This window comes from Oryctolagus cuniculus, chromosome 6, assembly GCF_964237555.1.
Source record: "Oryctolagus cuniculus chromosome 6, mOryCun1.1, whole genome shotgun sequence".
Lineage (NCBI taxonomy): Eukaryota > Metazoa > Chordata > Mammalia > Lagomorpha > Leporidae > Oryctolagus > Oryctolagus cuniculus.
This window is the reverse complement of record NC_091437.1, coordinates 167576900-167600699: the sequence shown is the minus strand read 5'-3', so window position 1 is coordinate 167600699 and position 23800 is coordinate 167576900. Positions and strand designations below refer to the sequence as shown.

Here is a 23800-nt window from a genome sequence, read left to right as displayed (position 1 = left end):
CCCACTTGCCAGGCGGGCTCAAGATGACCTCTCACCTTTAGTGTGCTCAGACCGGGTCCTGCAGCCTGTGCCCTCCCCAGGCACGTGGCTCGCAGCTTCCCCAGAGTGGGAAACTCATTTCTAATTCCACCGCTCCGTGCACATGTTAGGGAATTCTTTAAAAACAAGCAAATGTGCAGTCCTTCACCAGCTGTGGATAACCTGGAACCTGGGGATCAACCCCGCAGGGAGGGGCCGCTGCACGCCACCACTTCCTGGCCTTGCAGCTCAAAGACCCCATCAGATGTGCCGCTTTGAGAGGCGTGGCCAGCGTCCAATCTCCAGCTGTGGAGCGAGCGCATGGCTCAGACCTACCCCAGCATCGGCACACTTGCAGCTGCCCTGGGGGTCCTGCATATGGAAAGAAAAGACCCTAAAAGTAAGGGGCCCAAGGCTGAGCAGGCCCTGTCCCTAGGGCCTGCAGCCCAGTGCACACGCAGGGCTGGGGAGAAGCGTCTGGCCTCACGAGCCAGGCTGAGTCCCCAGTGCCCTCCCCCACAGCTCCCAGAGGCGCCAGCGGGCCTCCGGCCCTCAGCAGGGCACTGCCATGCCACTCTGCCTGGTGCAAAGACCCCCAGGCAGGGTGCCCATGACCAGAGACTTGGGCAGATCCATGTGGTCATGAATACGAGCCACAGAGGCAGGAGACCCAACGTCCAGGAGTCACTTCCTGTTCAAGAGGCTGTACAGAGGAACGGCACCCCGAGACATGGTCCTTACACGTGCACAAGTGTCCCGAGATGCCATCCTCACATGTGTGCGACTGTCCCCGAGACACGGACCTCACACACCCCCAACTCTCCCCGAGATGTGGCCCTCACACACATGCATGACTGTCCCCAAGACTCGGTCCTCAGACGTGTGACTGTCCCCCGAGATGCGGTTGTCTCTCACACACACACACGGATGACAGTCCCCCAGACGTGGTCCTTACACACATGCATGACTGTCCCCCTAGACGGGGTTCTCACACACTATACAGTTTTTATACACACACACACACACACGCACGACTCCCCCAGACGTGGTCCTCACACACACGTGCGACTGTCCTCACTCATGGGACTGTCCTGGCCCTGTGCTGCCACACCTTGGGTGCTTCCCGACGCACGGAGCATGCTGGCCACAGGGTCGCTAATTCAGGTCTTTCCCAATCCTTCAACAAGAACGCAGTTTTCTAACCACTGCAGGTGGCAGAAGGGTCCCTGAACCAGACAGAGGAGAGCAAAGGGGGCGACACAGAGTGACAAAGAGCCGGGGAGTAAAGAAATCAGGGTGCAGGCAAGGAACAGTCGGGGCAGACTAAGTGCCTGGGCCCATCGGGAGGGCCTGCTGCATGGGGGCCCAGAGCAGAGGGTGGTCCTGTGGCCTCCCAGGGGCTGGGCACCCTGGCTCTGTGTGATTCTAGCTGGATTTTCCAGGCCGAACAGAGTGGCTGCTCCCGGGAGCTCCTCCCCAGGGCCTGACATGCAGGGGCCTCCACGGGTCCCCGTGCCTGTGAGTTCTCTGATGCCGAGTGAGGAAGCCGAGGTAGCGAAAGCCTTGCCGCAGCGCTCGCACGCGTAGACCTCTTTGCCAGGCGCAGGCTCCTCCGGTGGTGGCTGAGGCTCTCCTTGGCCCCAAGGCAGGGGCAGGGTGAGAGGATGCGCCCTGGTCGCCCCGGCCGGTCTCTGCGACTACAGCGGGAAGCACACACAGACCCCGGGTGCCATTTACAGCGACCCGGCATCCCTCCTACCCCTAGGCCAGAGCACACGGCCCTGCCTGCGTGGGTGTGGGTCTCAGTTCCTTGGTTTCCCACTCGGAGGTTTGAGCTTGCTGATGGCGCCACAGGGCTCAGGGAGGAGCAGAATGAGACGTGGCTTTATTCCGGTGCGGTGTGCTGAGAGCCGTGCTCGGCTTCCCCGCTCTTTCTGAAGGCCCAGCATGCTCCCTCCTCTCCCTGGCTGTGGCTCCGGCAGCTTCCCTTCCTGCCCTGCCGCCTCCCACAGACAAGCCCCAGCCCCACGGGAGCTGTCGGTTTTCCTCTGCAGGGACGAGGACATCCCTTGACCACAGGAGAGCCAGTGATCAGCCCCCGTGGGCCCGCGAGAAAGTCCACGTGCAAGGAAGCGCCGGGGAAGGAGGTGGCTTCAGGGAGAGCTTCGTCCTGAGCCAGGGTAGCGCGCGGCTCCCCGGAGCTGCTGCAGAACACACCAGCGGGCCCACGCCGCCCGGGACAGGGGCTGGCGGGAACCCTGCGGTCGTCGGCCTGGTGCCAGGGTGCACACGCGGCCACCGCCAGCTTGCTGCCCATGGGCGCCAGGTCCTTGGAGTGCCTCGAGTTCGGCCAGGCCTTCAGGTGGGCGTCAAACCTGCTGCACCACCAGAAGGGTCACACCCACGGGAGGCCCTTCAGCTGTGAGCTGTGTGGCCAGGCCTTCGGCCTCAAGGACCGCCTGGCCCAGCACGGCAAGGTGCACACGGAGCACAGGCCCTACGCCTGCGGTGACTGTGGGAAGGCCTTCGAGCAGAAGTGGAACCTTCGCAGAGAGCAGCCGGCGCGCACCGGGGAGAGGCCTGTCCTCATCTGGAGGAAGCCTCACGCCTGCAACCTCACCTGGGGCCCCAAGGTGGCTAGCAGGGGCAGGGTCAGGCACCCGCCCACAAGGAGCTCGACAGGACAGTGCCCGGCCACAGAGCACAGCTTCCCGCGTCACCCCGCGGCAGGCCTCGGAGCGGGGCTGCCAGCCATGTGTCTCTCTCTAATTCATGGGCCATTTGCTGTCCACTCTCCCTCTGCGGGGAGGAGGGAAACCCATGGCTCATTCCACTGTTCCAGGGAAGAGAGGAGGGCTGGTTTGCAGCCACAAAACCCTTCTCAAAGAAAGAAAAAGCATTGTGTTTGCATAGAGCCAAAGCGAAGGTCGGAGCTCAGACCAGCAGCTTGGGGTCAGCATAAAGTAGACCAGTGGCCAGGCCAGCCCTCAGGGTAGCCCTGAAGAAGCTGCCACAGAGAGGCCAACAAGGGGTCTGGATGCTGTCCACCTGCCGGTGCCATGTCCACCGAGGGCCTGGCAGGGTCTGGGAGGGAAGATGGAGCTGCCCCCGGGCCGGACTCCCAGCTCCCGAGCCCCTCCACTGGGCTCAGAGGGCTCCAGAGGCTGGCGTGCAGCCTTTACCTGGCACAGCCGAGCCTGAAGGGATCTAGCATCACGTCCCGGCGGAGAGCCCTCTGGCCAGGATCCGGACACTCCCACTCTGCCCTGGAGAAGCGGACGCCACGTCCTCGAAGGTCACTGGCTCCTGGGACACAGAGAGCGCGTGGAGAACGGACACCCAAGCCTTCTCGGGGCGGGGGAGGTCTCCAAGGAGGAAACCCAAGAAACCCACGGCCACAGGACTGGGAAGCGCTTGCTCCGGGCACCACCCCAGCGTGGCTGCGGCTGCGGCTGTGGCTGCGGCTGCGGCTGCGGCTGCGGCTGCGGTTGGAGAGGGGCTGCTAATGAACCAGGATGTCCCTCCAGGAGTGGCCACAGGGCTCCCTGGGGTCCCCACACACGTGAGGCCACAGCATAAAGGTGGCAGAACAGAGAAAGCAGCTGTCAGGGGCTAAGCCACCGTCTGGCACTTTGTTCCTGAGCTCCAGCGACTAAGACAGCACCTGAGACCAGGCGCACTTTCCAGACCGCCTAACGTCTGTGCTGCTCCTCATGCAAAGCAATCCAATTTCCTTTTTTTTTTTTTTTTTTTTTTTTTTGCTCTGCCATATGGAAGAGAACTAGCAACAACACGGCTGGCAGAGGGTGAAGGGTCACCAGAGGACACCCCTGCTGGCCCCTGGCGTGCCTGGGCCAGGGCCTGGCTCAGTGACAGCTGATTTACCTGGGATATATCCAGAGGACAGGTGGCTGTCCTGCCTAGGGAAACGGAGGTGCTGGAGCAGCCAACCTAGGGAGGCAACGAAGAGAGAGAGGGAGCAGCCAGACTGAGCAGCCCCCCTGGCCCAGGAGCCCCCACCTACCCAGTGAAGAGACGCAGCTACACACACGTGTACACACACACACACACACACACGTGGGTTGGCTCCAAACCACCAAGTCACCAGATGATTGGGTGGAAGTCCAGAGGTGGTGGGGAGGGGCTAGTATCACTCCCAGTAAATGGGGACAGCCGAGTGCCGTGTACAACACCTGTCCCTGGGGCTGGCTCTGTGGCGGAGCTGGTAAAGCCGCCACCTGCAGTGCCAGCATCCCATATGGGCACTGGTTCGAGTTCTGGCTGCTCCACTTCTGATCCAGCTCTCTGCTGTGGCCTGGGAAGGCAGGGAGGATGGCCTAAGTCCTTGGGCCCCTGTGTCCATGTGGGAGACCTAGAAGAAGCTCCTGGCTCCTGGCTTCAGATAGGTGCAGCTCCAGCCGTTGCAGCAATTTGGGGAGTGAACCAGCAGATAGAAGACCTCTCTCTCTCTCTCTGCCTCTCTTTCTGTGTGTGTAACTCCTTGGGCTCCTGCATCTGTGTGGGAGACCCAGAAGAAGCTCCTGGCTCCTGGCTTCGGATCAGCTCAGCTCTGGCCATTGTGGTCATTTAGGGAGTGAACCAGCAGGTGGAAGGCCTCTCTCTCTCTGTCTCTACCTCTCTCTGTAACTCTTCCAAATAAATAAAATAAATCTTAAAAAAAAAAAAATAGGGAATGCAGTAAAGAGTGTAATATGGGAGAATACTGTGATACACTGCATTTTAATAAGATCAGAGGCAGGCCTTGCAACGACCCTGCCTGGGACACCCCAATTCCACACCACAGTGCCTGAGGGTGAGTCCCTCGTCAGCTGCCTGCTGGGGTGTGCATCCCCGGAGGCAGAGGACAGCTCAACATCGGCTGCCTGCACCCACCTGAGAGACCCAGAAGGCACTTCTGCCCCCAGCTCCAGCCTGGTCCAGCCCTGTGGTGGGCATTTGAGGAGTGAACTTGCAGTAGATGGAAGTAGTCTCTCAATTGTTTAGATAAATCTCTTTTTTTAAAGATTTATTTTATTTATTTGAAAGACAGAGTTACAGAGAGAGGAGAGACAGAGAGAGAGGTCTTCCATCCGCTGTGTTGGGTTCCTGAACTAGGATCCCGACACGTCGAAATGCGCACCCCAAAGACTCAGATTCCAAACCAGTAGATGCAACACGCAAGAGGATTTATTCAACATCTGCGCAGACAGGCCTCTCGACAGCACAAAGCCATCCAAAGAAGCAGCTCCGAACAGTTGTTAACGAGCATTTTTAAAGGGAAAAACCACACAATTTACTTAATACACACAATTTACACGCTAATTGGAGGGTTTAAATGATACACACACGATTCACACACTGATTGGAGGATTTAAATGAGGGGGTTAGTGGCGGGAAAATGTTTCTGGCTATCGCAGGAGTCGCTGTAAGACTTTAGGGTGGGACATCTGCTGCTCGCCAGAAGGAGCTCTGCAACTAGGAGTTATCGCAAAGCCTCGAGGCGGGGCTCCTGCTGGAACCACATCTCCAGTGACAGCTGGTGCCTGGGGCTCTTTCTAGGAGCTAGCACACCAAGTGGGGCAAAGGCTACTTCTAAGAATTAACTCACTAAGCAGGACAAAGGTTACTTCATCTGGGACGGAGAGGAGTGGCTCTTCAGCTGGGTCACTCCCCAGTCAGCCACAATGGCCGAAGCTGTGCCCATCTGAAGCCAGGAGCCAGGAGCTTCTTCCGGGTCTCCCCCGTGGGTGCAGGGGCCCAAGGACTTGGGTCATCCTCTATTGCTTTCCCAGGCCACAGCAGGGAGCTGGATCACCAGAGGAGCAGCAGGGATTAGAACCAGTGCCCATATGGGATGCCTGTGCTTCAGGCCAAGGTTTTAACCCACTGCGCCACAGCCCTGGCCCCCAGGTAAATCATTTTTAAAATAACAAATTTTGGGGCTGGCGCTGTGGCACAGTAGGTAAAGACGTGCTGGCATCCCATATGGGCACCAGTTTCGAGTCCCAGCTGCTCCACTTCTGATTCAGCTCTCTGCTGTGGCCTGGGAAAGCAGTAGAAGATGGCCAAGTCCTTGGGCCCCTAAATCCGTGTGGGAGACCCGGAAGAAGCTCCTCGCTCCCAGTTTTGGATAGGCCTTGGATGGAAGACCTCTTTCACTCTCTGCCTCTGACTCTGTGCAGTGACTGTTCCTCGCCACCGTCACCGCCGGAGAATTAGGCAGGCTGCCCGCAGCTTGCCTTGACCGAGGAGGGCAAGTGCGCCACCCACCACCCACCACTCAGCCTTCCCCAAACCCGGGGGACAATCAGGCGCGGTGTGGAGCCCAGTCGAGGCAGGGTCTCACTGTATTGTAAAAGGGAGGTGTACACAGAGCTGAGGTACAGAGCGGATGCGGGCAAGGGGTGGGTGATGCGATGCAAAATAGCCATTCCTATTGTACCACCTTAATGATCCTTAGGCAGAAGCGCCCTGGGGCTGGGGTGTTTGCCACCAGGGATTTGAAACTTAAAGGCAGGTTTTCAAATTCCAGGCAGGCTCGGGAAGCTTCCTCTAGGCCTCTCCGGATTCAGCCTCCCCCACAACTCTAACTCTGCCTTTCAAATAATAAATAAGTAAACCTTTTAAAAACAATAACATAATTTTTAAAGACCCCTTCATGGTGAGATCGAGGGCAGCAAGACAGCATGGGGGTGAGGGGGAGACAGCGACGAGCCCACCACCCGGACCTCCCCCCACCCCAGAAGGCAGCTGGGACAGGGGTAGGCAGGATGGTGGCCAAGGTGAAGAGGCTCCTGGATGGGACACTGTGCAGGGCACCGCCTTGGAGGGCCCGGTGCACGGGCATCGGGGAGCAGCTGAGAAAAAACCTGCACAACCGGCTTTTACTAAAATATTATCATTATTTTACCCGCACCACTGCCCATTCCTGGCACTCGCGATCATACACTCCCCTTCCCTCCATCTGGCCAGATGTGACCCTACCCTGACCCGGGTCCAGGAATGTAAAGGGAGGTTTAAAGCTTTAGATAACAACCAGCCCCTACCCTGGAAGTTATCTGAAGTGTCAACTTGATCTATAGCATTCCCCTAAAGCCTGCTTGGACATGATAATAAAAGCTCTGTAAGAATCGGGCTGGGGCTTCCTCTCCTGGAGGCACTGGGAGGCCCGGGTTCGAACTCGTAATAATAACGACCCTGCTAACTGGCTTCAACTTCCGTCTCTGGTGGTGTGATTTTCGGGGGACCACGGACTGCGGGCATAACACAGCGAGGGGCGGCGGCTGGGCACGCCGTCCAGGGGTCCGGATCTCCCTGGGGCCGCGCAGGCGGAGGCGCGACACAGCCGTGGAGGTTGTTCCTGAACCGCGAGGGCAGTGCAGGGAGAGTCCAGCCTCGGCGGACCCACGCGGCGCGGGCAGAGGTGGGCTGGGGGCTGAAGGGCAGCGCGGCGCCAGCCGGGCACGCGGGGAGGCCGCAGCGCCAAGGGCTCTGCTTGGCTGCAGGCCGCCGGGGGACGGTGGGGCAGGGGCGCCACCTGAGGCGGGGGGCGCTCACCGGCCGCGTCCCCCGGCGTCGCAGCAGCTCCCTTTCACAAACTTGCCGACCGGAAGTCGTTCTCCAGCAGCCGGAAGCGGCTGACGGCCCCTCGCTGGTGCACGCCCCGGCTGACCGCGCGCGGCTGTCGTGCGCTCGGGCCACCAGCGCCAGGGCGGCTTCTGGGCCGCGGGCTGCTCCCGCCGTGTCCGTTCGCCGCCCCTCGGGCAGCCCGGGGCCCCGGCGGGACCTGCCCCGGCCGGAGCGGGGGTGGGACGGCGGCGACGCTGAGCTGTGGCGCCCGGCTGTCCCGCTGCCGTGATGTCCGCGGGCTCTCCTCTCTTGCGAAGGCACGTGGTTGTGGGGGCCGCATCTGTGTGTCCGTCGAGTTCTCAGACGGCCACGTGGGCTGCTGTGACGTCACAGCACAAGGTCGCAGCGCAGGTCAAGGTGTCCATCCCGCGGTCAGCCGGAGCAGGTTCTGCTGAGCTGACCAGAAAGAGGCAGGGCCGAAGGGAGGACTGGTGATCCCAGAGGCGCTGCCCTTGGGCACGGAGCGGGACAGAGCAGGGCGGGTCACCACTGCGGCGCCGCTTGGCAGGGAGGAAGCTGACAGGGAGGGACTCGGCCGAGTGGTGCGGGAGCAGGCGCCCGCCCTCCTGACCGCACGGGCCCAGAGGGACGCGGGAGCGGCTCCCCGGGCTCCTGCGGCTCCGGGGGCAGCAGGGGCCGGAGCAGCACCGCGGGCTCTACTTCCCCACCTCCCTCCATCGTGCCCCCAGGTGGAGCCGCGGTGGCCGGCAGGACCTCCAGGGCCACGCTGCGCCCCCTCAGAGCCCCGCCCCTGAGACCACGCCCCTCACAGCCCCGCCCCTCAGAGCCCGGTAACTCAGAACCCCGCCCCTCACAGCCCGGTCCCGCAGAGCCCCTCCTCAGAGCCCCGCCCCTCAGAGCCCCGCCCCTCAGAGCCCCTCCTCAGAGCCCCCTCCTGAGTCCGGTCCCTCAGAGCCCCCTCCTCACATCCCCGTCCCTCAGAGCCCTGCCCCTCAGAGCCCCCTCCTCACATCCCCGTCCCTCAGAGCCCCCTCCTCAGAGCCCCCTCCTCAGAGCCCCCTCCTCACATCCCCGTCCCTCAGAGCCCCCTCCTCACATCCCCGTCCCTCAGAGCCCCCTCCTCAGAGCCCCCTCCTCACATCCCCGTCCCTCAGAGCCCCCTCCTCAGAGCCCCCTCCTCAGAGCCCCGTCCCTCAGAGCCCCCTCCTCAGAGCCCCCTCCTCAGAGCCCCTCAGAGCCCCTCCTCACATCCCCGTCCCTCAGAGCCCCGTCCTCAGAGCCCCGTCCCTCAGAGCCCCCTCCTCAGAGCCCCGTCCCTCAGAGCCCCCTCCTCAGAGCCCCCTCCTCAGAGCCCCCTCCTCAGAGCCCCTCAGAGCCCCTCCTCACATCCCCGTCCCTCAGAGCCCCTCCTCAGAGCCCCTCCTCATATCGCCGTCCCTCAGAGCCCCCTCCTCACATCCCCGTCCCTCAGAGCCCCCTCCTCAGAGCCCCTCCTCATATCGCCGTCCCTCAGAGCCCCCTCCTCACATCCCCGTCCCTCAGAGCCCCCTCCTCAGAGCCCCGCCCCTCACAGCCCCCTCCTCAGAGCCCCGCCCCTCACAGCCCCCTCCTCAGAGCCCCTCCTCACATCCCCGCCCTCAGAGCCCCGCCCCTCAGAGCCCCGTCCCTCTGAGCCCCGCCCCTCAGAGCCCCGTCCCTCAGAGCCCCTCCTCACATCCCCGCCCTCAGAGCCCCTCCTCAGAGCCCCGCCCCTCAAGCCCCCTCCTCAGAGCTCCCTCCTCAGAGCCCCGTCCCTCAGAGCCCCCTCCTCAGAGCCCCGTCCCTCAGAGCCCCCTCCTCAGAGCCCCTCCTCACATCCCCGTCCCTCAGAGCCCCCTCCTCAGAGCCCCGTCCCTCAGAGCCCCTCCTCACATCCCCGCCCTCAGAGCCCCTCCTCAGAGCCCCGTCCCTCAAGCCCCCTCCTCAGAGCTCCCTCCTCAGAGCCCCGCCCCTCAGCCCCGCCCCTCACAGCCTCACTTTCCCGCCCGCGGAGCGCTAGCGTCGCGGCCTCTCAGGCGCGCCCAGCAGCGGCTCCGAGCTCCGCGGGCCCACTTGCGGGCCTCGCGCTAACGCGGGACGGAGCGGGAGCGGCCCCCGGACGCCCTCCCGCCCAGAGCCGCCGCCCACGCGTCACCACTTCTCCCCGCAAGGGAGCAGTGAACAGCAACAGTCTGAGGGCCGGACGTGGGGGCAGCGGCGCAGCGGTCATCGCCGTTCCGTGGGGCCAGCCGGGCGACAGTGCGCGCGGCACCGCTTCCTCACGATTTGGGACTGCGCTGCCTCACGTGGGAGCGGAGCTGACCCGATGCGGCGGTGACTGCATGCGTGACTGACGTCTGGCCGTTGCATTCCTTTGGCCTCTCTCTCTGCGCACGTGGCTGTCAACTAGAGGGCTCTGGTTTCGCCGGGAGACTAACGCACGCGAAACCGCAAGGCCCGCAGTCCCGGGTGGGGCCCCTGCCCACTCAGCATCTGCCTGCCTGACACAGCGCCACGTGCCCGCCCTCCCCACGCGCCTCCCCGATGCTGGTGCGGGCCCAGGGGCGGTCGAAGCCTGTGTCCACTCCGACCCCTCGCCGAGGCCCCAGGCGCTGGGTGCTGGGCGCCAACACCTGCAGCAGGGCGTGCCCTGACTCAGGCCTGGGCCGGCTGCGCTTCCTGAGGCGGATGCACGTGGGGACCCCGTGGCGCGGGGTGACCATGTGCTTCGCGTGGGAGCATCTGGACATGGGTCTGGAGCCGACACCTGCAGCTGCATGGGAAGGAGGGGCACGGAGCACGCCCCTCTGCTGCGCAGGCGAGCACCTGTGAGGCGGCCGCAACCCGAGGTGCCCCGCGCTGCTTGCTGGCAGCTGCTCCTACCCTGCCCTGACGGTGCTCGCGGCTAGGGACGCAGCTTGGAAGAAGTCTGCCTTGTGGTGGTCCTGGCAAGATGAAGACGGTGGCAAGGGGGCCTTAGGAACCAGGCACCCTTTGTTGGAAGACACGAACCCCGGGAGGGAGAGATGGAAGGGAAGAGACTGGCTCCCTCGGCGCGGCGTCCCGTGGCTCTCGACAGCTCCCTCACCCGCTGTGGCTCCTCCTGGGGTGCACAGCCCAAGTGGCACCTGCCTACTGAGTGTGCACCACCCACAGTTCCTGGACCCCATTTTCCCTCCCTAGCTCAGCCTCTTCTCTCCCAACCTGGGCTGCCCTTTCAGCTGCAGCAAAGGGGTCCCCGGAGTGGAGTCGGCAGGAACAGGTGGAAAAAGTGCCCTCCTGAGTTGGCGGTGGCCAGAGGGGGTGAGCAGCAAGATGACCACTCCCCTAACACACGTGTCCATCTTTCCTTAGGGACTCCACCCCCTGTGTGTGCTGCCCTGGCGTGTCCCCTCCAGGCAAGTCAGGGCCCACTCCTTGACCGATTCCGATACACTCAGGAGTTGACATCCACTGACTAGGCTCTCCAGGACCCAAGTGTGAGCAGGTAACACAAGCCAGCACCAGGGGAAAGCTGGCCAAGGTTGGACACTGTCCTGAGGGGAAATTAAAGATGCTGCTCAACAGTTCAAGGGAAAAACCTGCTCCCGGTCAGGCAGCACAGAGTAAGGTTGACTGGGGGAGAATGAACTAGAATTGGCCAAATTCTCCCTGAACAAAGCTGCCCCAGTGGGGGAGGGTCAGCCCCTGCCAGCCTCACCCCCAGACACTCAGAGAGCTGCAGTTAATGAGGCAGTCAGAGTCCCTGCGTTGGAGGAAATTCAGTTCTGGCTTAGGAGACAAAAGCTGGTAAGTTATACAAAAAACCAAAAACGACGTCGTGCAGAATGAGCTATGAGGAGCAGAGTCTGGGGCTCCTGCCTCAGGGGGCCTTCTAGTGTGGGTACACAGAGACAGGGCAGTCCAGGAACACTGGGTGGGCAGTGCCAGGCGCAGCAGGGTCGACGAGAACTGCAGACAGCTTGCTCAGCAAGGGCAGGAGAAACACGCTTGATGATGATAGGATTCACACACGTCATGTCACTTAACATTCACCACCCCCTGTAGGATAAGACGTGTGTGTGTGTGTGTGTGTGTGCGTGTGTATTTACTTACTTGAAAGGCAGACCTCTTCCACCTGCAGGTTCACTCCCCAAATGGCCACAACAGCCAGGGTTGGGCCAGGAGTCAGGAACTGCACCTGGATCTGCCATGGGTGCAGGGACCAAGCACTTGGGCCACCTTCTGCTGCCCTTCCAGGGGCATTAGCAGGGAACTGGATTGGAAGCAGAGCAGCTGGGATTCAAACCAGCCGTCTGCTATGGGATGCTAGGCCCGAGAGCAGGGTCTTAACCTGCTGTCCCATAACGCCAGGCATAGACACGAGATTTATGTTCATTCTTCCTCAGATGAAGCATCTGAGGTCCAGACGCCCAAGATCATAAATTCCAGCGAATAATGTAGCTGAGCCAGCTCCCCCCTCCCCTGCCAAAGAAAGCATTGGGCATACTCAACAAGAAACCAAATGAAAGACAGACTGGAGACTGTCCAGTCCACTTGGATCTGGTTGCCTTGTCATGGAGATTTTCAGAAGTGTTGGGAGAAGCCACACGTTGAGCTGTGAGTAGGAAATGAGATTGGAGCTAGAGTGTACAGGTGACAATTTTAAAAAACAAGGTTGATGACAGCAAGGCATCAACGGCCCACTACAAGTGGCAAGAGTCACCCTCAGCACAGGAGTGGATGGAGAGGTGGACTTGGTCCCACAGAAGTTTCCTTTAGAACCGGGCACTGTGGGGATGACTAGGGAGCACTTCCCCGTGAATCCAAAATCCTTTTGCTGGGCAGCTAGCAAGTGGATTTCTCTACCACTGGGTAGTTGATTTTTGTTAAGATTTATTTATTTATTTGGAGGGTAGAGTTAGAGAGATCTTCTATCTGCTAGTTCACTCTCTGAATGGCTGCAATGGCCAGAGCTGGGCTGATCCAAACCCAGGAGCATCATCCAGGTCTCCCATGTGGGTGCAGGGGCCCAAGCATTGGGCCATCCTTTGCTGCTTTCCCAGACCATAGCATAGAGCTGGATCGGAAATGGAGGAGCCGGGACTCAAACCGGCGCCCATATGGGATGTCAGTTCCAAGGAAAACCTCAATGTGCTCATCAGAGGACTCACTGAGAGGCCTTACGAATGTGAAGGAAGATGAGAACTCGTGCCATTAGAATGCCTTCTGTAAACCTTTCTGACCTCAGAGAAACCGTACTGGACAAAACACATTTGACGTAGTGACTGTGGGAAATTTTTTGCTAAAGTCCAGACACTATACAGCACAAGAGAATTCACACCTGAGACCCTACGTGTATAATGAATGTGGAAAAGCCATTAATTCTACTTCAGTCATTCCAAAGTATATGAGAATTCACACTGCAGAAAAACCCCACGCACATGCTGGAGAGCGCCTTCACCAGCACTGGGGACACACGGCAGGGTCCTGAGCATAATAAGCGAAAGCCACCCCTCAATTAGCAACCACACCTCCGTGAACACAGAATTCCACGAGAGAAACCCTCTGCATGTGACATGGGAAAGCCATCAGGTAAGCTCTGGCCATCTCATTGTGAGAGGATTGGTGTGCATGGAAGCACTCAGGCCGTCTTCTGCTGCTTTCCCAGGTGCATTAGCAGGGAGCCGGATTGGAAGCAGAGCAGCTGGGACCCAAACTGTTATTCTGACACGGGATCCTGGCGTCGAAGGTAGTCGCTTAACCCTGTGTGGCACAACACCAGCCCCAAGCAGAAATTTTAAATTCTGGCTATTACCCGTAATTAAAAAAAAAAAAAAAACTTTCCACAAAGGAACCCCAGGATTTCACTAGCGAAATGGATCAAACAGGAAGAAATAAAAAACTTCAGGACATACATGTGGATAAAATAATTCATGACTCTTGACAGCAACATTACCCAGATAACAAAACAAAACCAAAGCAGTATGTACTGAAAACCCTACAAGAGGCCGTGCTTAGTACAGTAAGCAAGAAAAAGGAACAAAGTCCATATGAACTGACAAAGAAGAAATAAAGTTCTGATTGGCAGATGACATGATCATCTATGTAAACATGGTAAAGAATATAGGAAGGAGCTACTGACACTGCTGGACACCGGGTCACCACAGAAGTGCATTTCTATACCAGCAATAATAGTTGGAAATAGCTTTTTAAAAAACCTGTATCCGCCGGTGCCGCGGCTCACTAGGCTAATCCTCCACCTTGCAGCGCTGGCACACCGGGTTCTAGTCCTGGTCGCGGTGCCGGAATCTGTCCCGGTTGCCCCTCTTCCAGGCCAGCTCTCTGCTGTGGCCCGGGAGTGCAGTGGAGGATGGCCCAAGTGCTTGGGCCCTGCACTCCATGGGAGACCAGGAGAAGTACCTGGCTCCTTCCATCGGATCAGCACGGTGCGCCGGCTGCAGTGCGCCGACCGCGGTGTACATTGGAGGGTGAACCAACGGCAAAGGAAGACCTTTCTCTCTGTCTCTGTCTGTCACTGTCCACTCTGCCTGTCAAAAAAAAAAAAAAAAAAACAACCTGTATCATTTGCAACAGCTTTTTAAGATGAAACAAAATTTTTTTAAGATGTATTTACAGGGCTGGTGTTGTGGCATAGCAGGTAAAGCCACTGCCTACAACACTGGCATCCCATATGGACGCTGGTTCAGTTCGAGTCTTGGCTGTTCCTGGCCTCCTCCTCCCTTTTTTTTTTTTTTTTTTTTTTTAAATAAAGAGGAGAGCTACACAGAGGGTGGGCGAGACAGATTTTTTTAAAAAATATTTACGTATTTGAAAGAGAGAGTCAGTCTTCCATCCGCTGGTTCATTCCCCAAATGGCTGCAATGGACAGAGCTGGGCCAATGCAAAGCCAGGAGCCAGAGATGCTCCTGGGGGGTGCCGAGGCCCAAGGATTTGGACTACCTTCTATTGCTTTCCTAGGCCATAGCAGACAGCTGAGTTGGAAGTAGAGCAGCCAGGACTCGAACCAGTGGCCATATGGGACGCTGGTACCACAGGCAGCAGCTTTACCTGCTACGCCACAGTGCTGGCCCCACAGACATCTTTCCATACTTTGGTTTGTTCCCCAAATACTCGCAGTGGCCAAAGCTGGAACAGGCTAAAGCCAGGAACCAGGAGCTTCACTGGGTCTCCCATGTGGGTGGCAGGGGCCCAAACACTTGAACCATCTTCTGCTGCTTTCCCAGGCCATTAGCAGGGACTTGGATCAGAAGCAGAGCATCCAGGACTGGAACTGGTGCCCATATGGGCTACTGACACTACAGGTGGTGTCTTAATCCACTATGCCACATTGCTGGTCCCAGAAATGAAATATCTAACAAGAGACAGACCTGTACACTGAAGAAAATGGAGTAGAATTAGACAAATCAAATAATATACCAAGTTCAAGAACAGTAAAACTTGGAATTGCTAAAATGTCAATTGTCCCTAAATCGGTTTATAAATCCCAGGAGGTTTTCTTGGGTAGACATTGACAACTTGACACAAAAACTCAACATAGAAATGCAAAGGAACTAGAATAGTTCTTAAAAAAAAGAAAAAATTGAAGCACTCTGACTTCAGTGTGGGGAGCAAACCGGACTAGACTGTTACTGGAATTAAGACTTATTCTATGCATCTGCTCTCCCACAATATGGCGCTGGGAGAGAAGTAAACAGCTTCCGCACAGCTGCCTCCAGTTCAACTAATAAACTGTAGGACTTGCTCCTGATTGGAGGAGAGCGGCGTGCTCGGCGTGTGGGCAGCCGAGTTAGGATTGGCGGAGGAGGACTATAAAGGAGGAGAGAGACGGCATGCACCGGGAACATCTAAGGGGAACATCTAGCTGAAGGAACACCCGTGCAGCCCCCCAGAAAGCCGGCCGGCGGAGTGCCGCTCCCCTGCGGAAGTGGGGAATGTGGCCAGGGGGAACTGCCCTTCCACGGAGGTGGAAGGGACAGTAGCCAACCCGGGAAGAACCAGCAGCAAACCCGGGGAGGGCCGGGCAGACGAAAGAACAGCGCAGGGTCCTGTGTCGTTCCTCCACGAAGAGGGGGAGCGACATAATGGTGCCGTGACTCGGATATGAAGCCTAGGCAGGGCTTAGTGTCGTTCCTCCACGAAGAGGGGGAGCGACATAATGGTGCCGTGACTCGGATAGGAAACCTAGCTCGGATAGGAAACCTGACACGGATAGGAAACCTAGGAGGGAAAGAACGGGAAGAACTGGGAAAAATACCGGAGAGAGAGACTAGCAAACAGCCTAGGGAAAAGCCGGACGAAAAAGGAGCCGGAAGAAGCTATTGAAAGCCTAGGCATAGACTCGGATACGGCTACGGGGGGAAGCTGGGAGAAATCTCTAAGGTCGAAAGCGAAAGTGAAAGCTAGAACAAACAGACTCGGATGCGGACTGTGGGGAGAGGCCAGGAGAAATGAGGGAGGAATACTGTTGGAAGAAAACTTAGGGAAACATACCGGGTAGAGAAAAATGTTAGGGAAATTGAAGCCGTGGGGGGCAGGCCAAGGCGGACACGAAAGCCACTTTGGGGTTCTCAAGTTAGCCCGGGAATAGGGGGCGAAAAGTTGAAACCAGAAGCTGAAACGTGAGCCTGGTTGGGATCCGTCTGATTAGCCCGGGGAGCAAAGGACGGGAAGCCAAACCGTGGGGCGGAGACGTATGCTGGGTTGAATTCGCCAGGCTAGCCCGGGGAACTTAGATTGAATGCTAGTGGCGGACACGTAAGCTACGCTGTGTTACTCGCGGAAGCCGCCGCGTGCAGAGAGAGCACGGGGTGTGAATAGATAGGGAACGGGGCTGGCGCGAGGCCGTGGTGCAGACGCGAAGGGCATGGAGACCGCGGAGCGCGCGAAGCCAAGCCGCACAAAGCCGGGAAGCTGCGCAGATGAGAGAGGCGCTGGCTGAAGCGGCGCAGAGCCGGGAAGCTGCAGGGATAAGAGAAACAGAAGTTTGGAAGTGGAGTGAGAGAAATGGGAATGTTGGCAGACAGAAGTAAAATGGGAGAAATAGGAATGCCCGGAGATAGAGAAATAGAGAAAAATAAGGCCTCCCCTCAACATGGCAATGAGAAAGCTTGGATTCGGTCTGCCTGATTAAGTGAGGTGATGAGCACCTGGGCGGCTAGCAGCTTATGCGCCGCAGGTCACCGAAGATAGGCACAAACCAACACTAATAAGTCTCCCCCACAATACGGCAATGAGAAGGCTTGGATTTGGTTTGCCTGATAGGTTTTGTAAGCACCTGCAGGCAGTTCTAGCAGAGCAGAGCATGCGCTGCAGGGCACCGAACACAGGCACGCATCAGCGCCTAAAAACCTCCTCACAACATGGCGAAGAGAGGACCCGGATTCGGTTTGCCTGATAGGACTTGTAAGAGCCTGTGGCAACTCTAGCAAGTAGAGCAGAGTGTGTGCCGCGGGACACCGAAGACAGGCGCGTATCAACGCTAAAAAATAAAAAGAAAGGGGGATCTGTGGGGAGCAAACCGGACTAGACTGTTACTGGAATTAAGACTTATTCTATGCATCTGCTCTCCCACAATATGGCGCTGGGAGAGAAGTAAACAGCTTCCGCACAGCTGCCTCCAGTTCAACTAATAAACTGTAGGACTTGCTCCTGATTGGAGGAGAGCGGCGTGCTCGGCGTGTGGGCAGCCGAGTTAGGATTGGCGGAGGAGGACTATAAAGGAGGAGAGAGACGGCATGCACCGGGAACATCTAAGGGGAACATCTAGCTGAAGGAACACCCGTGCAGCCCCCCAGAAAGCCGGCCGGCGGAGTGCCGCTCCCCTGCGGAAGTGGGGAATGTGGCCAGGGGGAACTGCCCTTCCACGGAGGTGGAAGGGACAGTAGCCAACCCGGGAAGAACCAGCAGCAAACCTGGGGAGGGCCGAGCAGACGAAAGAACAGCGCAGGGTCCTGTGTCGTTCCTCCACGAAGAGGGGGAGCAACACTTCAGTACTCATAAAACTACAATAATCAACATAGGTTCATAGTGTGGTAAAGATTACATATAGAACAGATACGGTCCATCATGACCACTCATATGGCCAGAACTTGAGGTTTACTCTTCGGGAAAGCATGGTCCTTCAAGGAATGGTATTGAAACAGTCAGTCATCCACATGGATAGAAAATGCATGTGGTGGAGTCGGCTGGACATGGCTGCTGCCATTCTGGACTTAAACACCGTCTTCCCCTTTAGGTAACCCTGGCGGTTACCCCTAGCCCTACAGTAAGCACTGTCCATTTGGTGCCCGAGCTGTAAACTTTAAAACATCAGGTGCATTCTATCAGCCACAGGCCACCTGTCCGTGAAATCCTTTGTCTCCTGCAACCCTTGTTTTGTGGTGACCCCAGACCATGCCTCTGCGAACACCTCAGTGAACATTCCATGTAACCTTGGATTTGTCCCCTTACTTTATTCCTGAGCCCCTTCTGCCTTTGGCACTTGGTTCTTGTATCCCAAGTTTTTCTGAAACACTTTTTAAAAATTTTATTTATTTATTTGAAGGTAGATTTATATATAGAGAGAGAGAGGTCTTCCATCCGCTGGTTCACTCCCCAAACGGCTGCAACAGCCAGAGCTGGGCCAATCTGAAGCCAGGAGCTTCCTCTGGGTCTCCCATGTGGGTGCAGGGGCCCCAGGACTTGAGCCATCTTCTACTGCTTTCCCAGGCCACAGCAGGGAACTGGATCAGCAGAGGAGCAGCCAGGACTAGAATCAGCACCTATATAGGATGCCAGCTCTGCAGGCAGAGGCTTAGCTCACTACACCACAGCTTGGGCCCATTTCTGAAAAAGTTGACCCTCATAGCAACTCATACTCTTACTTAAAACAGGTCAGAGGCCGGCGCTGTGGCTAATCCTCTGCCTGCGGCACCGGCACACTGGGTTCCAGTCCCAGTCAGGGCGCCGGATTCTGTCCCGGTTGCCCCTCTTCCAGTCCAGCTCTCTGCTGTGGCCCGGGAGTGCAGTGGAGGATGGCCCATGTCCTTGGGTCCTGCACCCGCATGGGAGACCAGGAGGAAGCACCTGGCTCCTGGCTTCGGATTGGCACAGTGCGCCAGCCATAGTGGCCACTTGGGGGTGAACCAACAGAAAAAGACCTTTCTATTAAAAACAAACAAACAAACAAACAAAACGGTCAGAGACCTCCATATGAAAGCTAGTATTCTAAAAAGTCCAGACCAAAAACATGAGAGTAAATATTATCTTCTGAGAAGGGAAATGTTTCTTAGAACCAAAAGCCATTATAAAAAGTCTTTGATAAATTGGACCTAATCAGAATTAGTTTGTTCTAATTTGTGCTGTGGTGTAGTGGGTAAAGCTGCCACCTCCAATGCTGGCATCCCATATGGGCACCAGTTCAAGTCTCAGCTGCTCCACTTCAGTCCAGCTCCTGGCTGGTGCACCTGGGAAGGCAGTGGGAGGACAGCCCAAGAACTTGGGCCCCTGCACCCACATGAGAGACCTGGAGGAAGCTCCTGGCTTCGACCTGGCCCAGCTCCGGCTGTTGAGGCCATTTGGGGAGTGAACCAGTGAATGAAGATGTCTCTATTTCTCCCTCTCCCAGTCTCGTAACTCTTTCAAATAAATACCCTAAAAAATTGTTTAAAACTGATCTTCAAGATACTCCTAATAAAATGAAAGGCAGACTAAAGGCTAAAAGGAAATAATGATAACATAGATTTGGAATTTTTCATCTAGAACATGGAAAGGACTCTTTCAAGTCAGTCAGAAGCAGCCCACTCAATAGGGGCAGAAGCAAAAAGACACACCACAGAACACACTGAACAGCAGCAGGCAGAGGGGTCCAGCAGCATCATTTGCACGCAAACACAAAGCAACATCATGGACTAGCATGACTTAAACGTTAAGAATGACAACACCAAGTGCTGGGAAGGATGCGGAGCAACTGGAACACTCATCTACTGGGGCAGGGGTGTTAAACAGGATGCCCACTATGCAGAGCTGCGTGGCAATTTCTTATTAGGGTGGGCTGTGCACAGCAGGCTCAGCGGCCAACTGGATGCCTGTACACCGTATCAGAGTGCCAGGTCCTGACTACTCGGCTTCCATCCAGCTTCCTGCTAATGCACCTGGGAAGACAGTGGTTGATGGCCAAAGTACCCGGGTCACTGCCACCTGCATGGAAGACCTGTATGGAGGCCCAGGCTCCTGGCTTTCACCTGAGCTAGACCCAGGCTAGACCCAAGCTTTTAGGAAGTGAACCAAATCAAAGACCTCACTCTCATTCTGCCTTTTAAAGAAATTAAGTTTTACAAAACTAATGCACTTATTGCAATGGGCTGAGTATGTTCCCCCCAAAATTTGTATCTTTAGATCCTACTGCCCAAAGTGATGGTGTCAGGAGCTGGAGCTGTTGGAAAGTAATCAGATCACAAGGAGAGAACCTCGGTGAATGGGATGGGGGCCCCTGTGAATGAGGGCTGAGGTTTCCCAGTTGCCTTCTGCCACATGAGGTCACAGTGAGAAGACATCCCGTAGGAAGGGACGGGCCATGACCAGAAACCAAACTGGCCACCATCTTGATCTTGAGCTTCCCAGCCTTGAGAACTGTTGTTTATAGGCACCCAGTGTATGGTGTTTTGTTATGGCTGCCTGAATGGACCAGACATTTAACAGAAATCCGATGAGAAATAAAGACATGTGCAAACAGATCCCCTTACACAATGCTTACAGCTGTTTTATTCTTAGAGCCCAAACTAGAAACCCAAATTTCCACATGGGAGGACGAACAAAGGACAGCTGATCCATAAGATGCACACTACTCAGCAAGGAGAACTACTGAGTCACCAAGCCCGGCTGATTCTAAACACATGACAAAGTGCGTCAGGAGACAGAGGACGCCCTACCTGACCGCGTCAGGAGCTGCTAGAACCAAAGCTAGGACCGATGGAAGTGGTTAACGCGGCGAAAGTGACACTGACCAGGAGACGGCAGAGGGACCACCTTGATGTCAGAGCACTATTTCCTTGACTGTGTGGCAGTTGTAAGGCTGTGGCAATTTCTCCAAACTGACCACGTGAAATATGTTTGTTGATCCCTTACCACATGCAGTACCTCCAGCAGTTTCCAAGAAATGGTGTTCTGTGTGTGCTCAGTTATCTGCCCCTCCAGGTTTCTAGAGTTGTGGGAATTTATTAAGACCAGGATACGTGCTCCTGGGCAAAAAATCGATTTCTATAATTTCCAAACTGGATGTTTTGGCTAAAATTCAGACACAAATTCAGAGGCAAAGACTCGCAGTTTGCTAGCTGGTTCCCCACTGTGTTAACCCGCCTGCTCTGACCACGGGGCCAGGCCACTGTTGGTGCAGATCTCCTCTCCGAGGGCTCTCTCTTCTCCAGGGGTCCCCTGGCCTCTCAGGAAGCCACCTCAGCTTGGTGACCCCTCACCTAGGAACATACTCGGATTTAAAAAGCTAACTCCCCAGCCCAGGTCTTTCTGTGCTCCCTGCTTCACTCTGAGGGACCCGAGATCAACAGCGTCTTACTGGTCAGTTTCCCTGCTGCTTGGAACCTCTCTTTACAGACACCAACACATGTTCAAGCAAATGTCACCCGGAGCCGGGAGCCGGGACAGGGCTGGAAACACTGGGAAAGACGTTACCCAGGGCGTGGGACTGCATGCCCCTTGGTGGTGAGAACGCCACAGGCCACGCAGGTCACTGCGCCCAGCCCCAGGTCTGGGCACGCGAAGGGAAGCACCCGCAGAGCCAGCAGGCCCAGCGAGCGTCGAGCTTCTGAGCTGGGGAGGAGCAGTTGGCAGAATCGGCCAACACGAAGCACAGCAGACAGAAAGGACAAAGGGGGAGAAACGCCAGTGACACGCAGGTTCGCGGTTTCTTGTTTTTGGGGGGACTTTGCCATGTGCTAGACGCTGGGGACACAGAAGCGATTGAATGTGCTCACTGTCCCCAAGGAACCGCAGATACGAGACAGCACACACAGTTCTGGCAGCAAAGCACGCCGAGCGAGCGACGAGGCGAGCAAGCATTAGCACAGAAGCCGGCTGCCGGGCCAGGCCTGAGAACACAGTGCCACACGTGGCGCCCGAGACGAACCTGAGCAGTGAGCGGGAGGACCCAGGTGGGCGCAGGGAACAGCACGGAGCACGGGGGAATCTGATGGACAATCAGCTGAATGTGTCAGGAGCAGGTCGGGGGCCCGGAGCTGAGTCCAAGGGTAACAGGACCCAACCACTGTTCCACACACGAGAGAATCCTTCTCCGACCCGACCTCCCAGGGCGCAGTCTTGCAGGCAGCACTCCTTTAAGAAGATGCATAGCTCTGGGACGGAGGGTGAACAGACACAGAAACCTTCCCTCCAGACCTTCCCGCCCCTGCCCCCACTGCCTCTCCTGAGGGTGTGTGGGGCCGAGGAGGGGAGGACCCGGGTCCCAGGTGCCGCACACTGAATGCCCACTCCAAGAGCAGCCCGGCGGGGATCTGGGACGCTTTGCACATCCAAATCTCAGAAGCCACAGGGACCCCAGCTGCACGGACTCGCAAGCATTCTCACTGCACAGGACAGTGACAGTGTCACAGGTCACCTGGGGGGTCCTCCTGGCCCACGGGCCGCTCCCCCAAACACAGCGGGGCCGTGCTCACGGGAAGGCCCTCCTGCTGGGCATCGGGACTGTGCTGGAAGCCTGGCGGTGAGTTCAAGTCCTTCTCAAACTGACGGCATTCGTAGAGCTTCTCCTCGGTGTGGACCTTCTGGTGCTGCAGGAAGTTCGACCTCTGGATGAAGCCCTTCCCGCAGTAGCTGCACACGTAGGGCTTCTCTCCGGTGTGGATGATCTGGTGCAGCAGCAGCTTGGAGCTCTGGATGAACGCCTTCCCGCAGTCCTTGCACTCGAAGGGCCTGTCCCCGGTGTGGATCTTCTGGTGCTCGGTGAGGTGGGCTTTCTGGAGAAAAGCCTTCCCACACTCTTTGCACTCATACACCCGCTCTCCAGTGTGGATCTTCTGGTGTCGGATAAGGTAGGAGCTCAGGAAGAAGGCTTTGCCACATTCGCTGCACTCGTAGAGTTTCTCTCCAGTGTGAATCCTCTGGTGCTGGGTGAAGTTCGACGTCTGGCTGAAGCGCTTCCCACACTCGTTGCAGACGTAAGGCCTTTCCCCCGTATGAATTCTCTGGTGCTGGATAAGCTTGGAGCTCCGGATGAAGGCTTTCCCACACTCGTTGCACTCAAAGGGCCTCTCCCCAGTGTGGATCCGCTGGTGCTCGATGAGGTCCGAGCGGTGGCGGAAGGCCTTGCCGCACTCCTTGCACTCGTACTGCTTCACCTCCGTGTGGATCTGGTAATGCCGGATGAGGCTGGAGCTGCGGATGAAGGACTTCCCGCATTCGTTGCACTCGTAGGGCCTCTCCCCGGTGTGAATCCTCTGATGGCGAATAAGCAGCGAGCTCTGACTGAAGCCTTTCCCACACTCCTTGCACTCAAACGGTCTTTCCCTGGTGTGAACACGCTGGTGGCGGATCAAGTCCGAGCTGTGCCCGAAGGCTTTCCCACACTGTGCACACTTGAAGGGCTTTTCCCCGGCGTGTGCTCGCTGGTGCTCGGTGAGGTCTGCGTAGTGAGCGAAGCGGTCCCCACACAGGTGACACACGCAAGGTCTCTTCCCGGCGTGGAGCCTCTGGTGCTCTGTCAGGAGTGCACGCTGCCCAAAGCCTTTCCCACACTGATCGCACGTGTGAGGCTTCTCCCCAGTGTGAGAAGTCTGATGCCTAACGAGGTCCGAGCCAAACGTGAAGCTTTCGCCACAGACATCGCAAGGATGGGCGCCCCCGCCCACGAGCTCTGGTGGGAGTAGCAGCAGGTCGGGGTTCAGCAGAGGGCCCCGCCCTGACTCCCCACACGCTGAGGCCGGACCCCCCGTCTGGATCTTCCAATGCGTCACTGTCACCTGCTTGAATTCCTCTTCCTGAGAGGGGGAACCTGCCAGGCTCTGCCCTTCCAGGTTTCCCAAAAGCTCTCCTAACGTGATGTCAGACGCAGGGGCAGGGGGCTCCATCACCGTGAGCTTGTCTGACAGCATCGCACGCAAACGTTCATCTTCAGAGACAGGCCGTGAGGTCAGCGCTGCTCACCAGCTCCTGTGCCAGATCT

The 23800-nt window shown here is 57.4% G+C and overlaps 1 protein-coding gene and 2 long non-coding RNA genes across 7 annotated transcripts in view; 1 reads left to right on the top strand and 2 right to left on the bottom strand.

Annotated features, from left to right (window-relative positions):
- Positions 1 to 220: 220 nt before the first annotated feature.
- Positions 221 to 8423, bottom strand: LOC127486506 (uncharacterized). Of its 2 annotated transcripts, XR_011389619.1 has the most exons (4): positions 7576 to 8423; positions 3904 to 3969; positions 3201 to 3324; positions 221 to 2066 (listed from the first exon to the last, which is right to left on the bottom strand). It is a non-coding gene; the product is annotated as an uncharacterized lncRNA (long non-coding RNA). The 2 variants fall into 2 exon arrangements; XR_007913176.2 differs by lacking the exon at positions 221 to 2066 and having other exon boundaries at positions 2310 to 3324; positions 7576 to 8421.
- Positions 8424 to 9600: 1177 nt separating this feature from the next.
- Positions 9601 to 20843, top strand: LOC127486505 (uncharacterized). 2 transcript variants are annotated; one of them, XR_011389365.1, is made up of 3 exons: positions 9601 to 10888; positions 10981 to 11113; positions 20005 to 20843. It is a non-coding gene; the product is annotated as an uncharacterized lncRNA (long non-coding RNA). The 2 variants fall into 2 exon arrangements; XR_007913175.2 differs by having other exon boundaries at positions 9601 to 11113.
- The window catches only part of ZNF623 (zinc finger protein 623), a 26555-nt gene continuing 23097 nt past the window's right edge, over positions 20343 to 23800 (bottom strand). For all 3 annotated transcript variants that reach the window (XM_070075592.1, XM_070075593.1, XM_070075594.1), the window contains one exon: positions 20343 to 23798. In XM_070075592.1, the coding sequence (XP_069931693.1) occupies positions 22227 to 23729 (1503 nt within the window). In that variant the 5' untranslated portion in view covers positions 23730 to 23798 and the 3' untranslated portion in view covers positions 20343 to 22226. The remainder of the gene's footprint in view (positions 23799 to 23800) is intronic.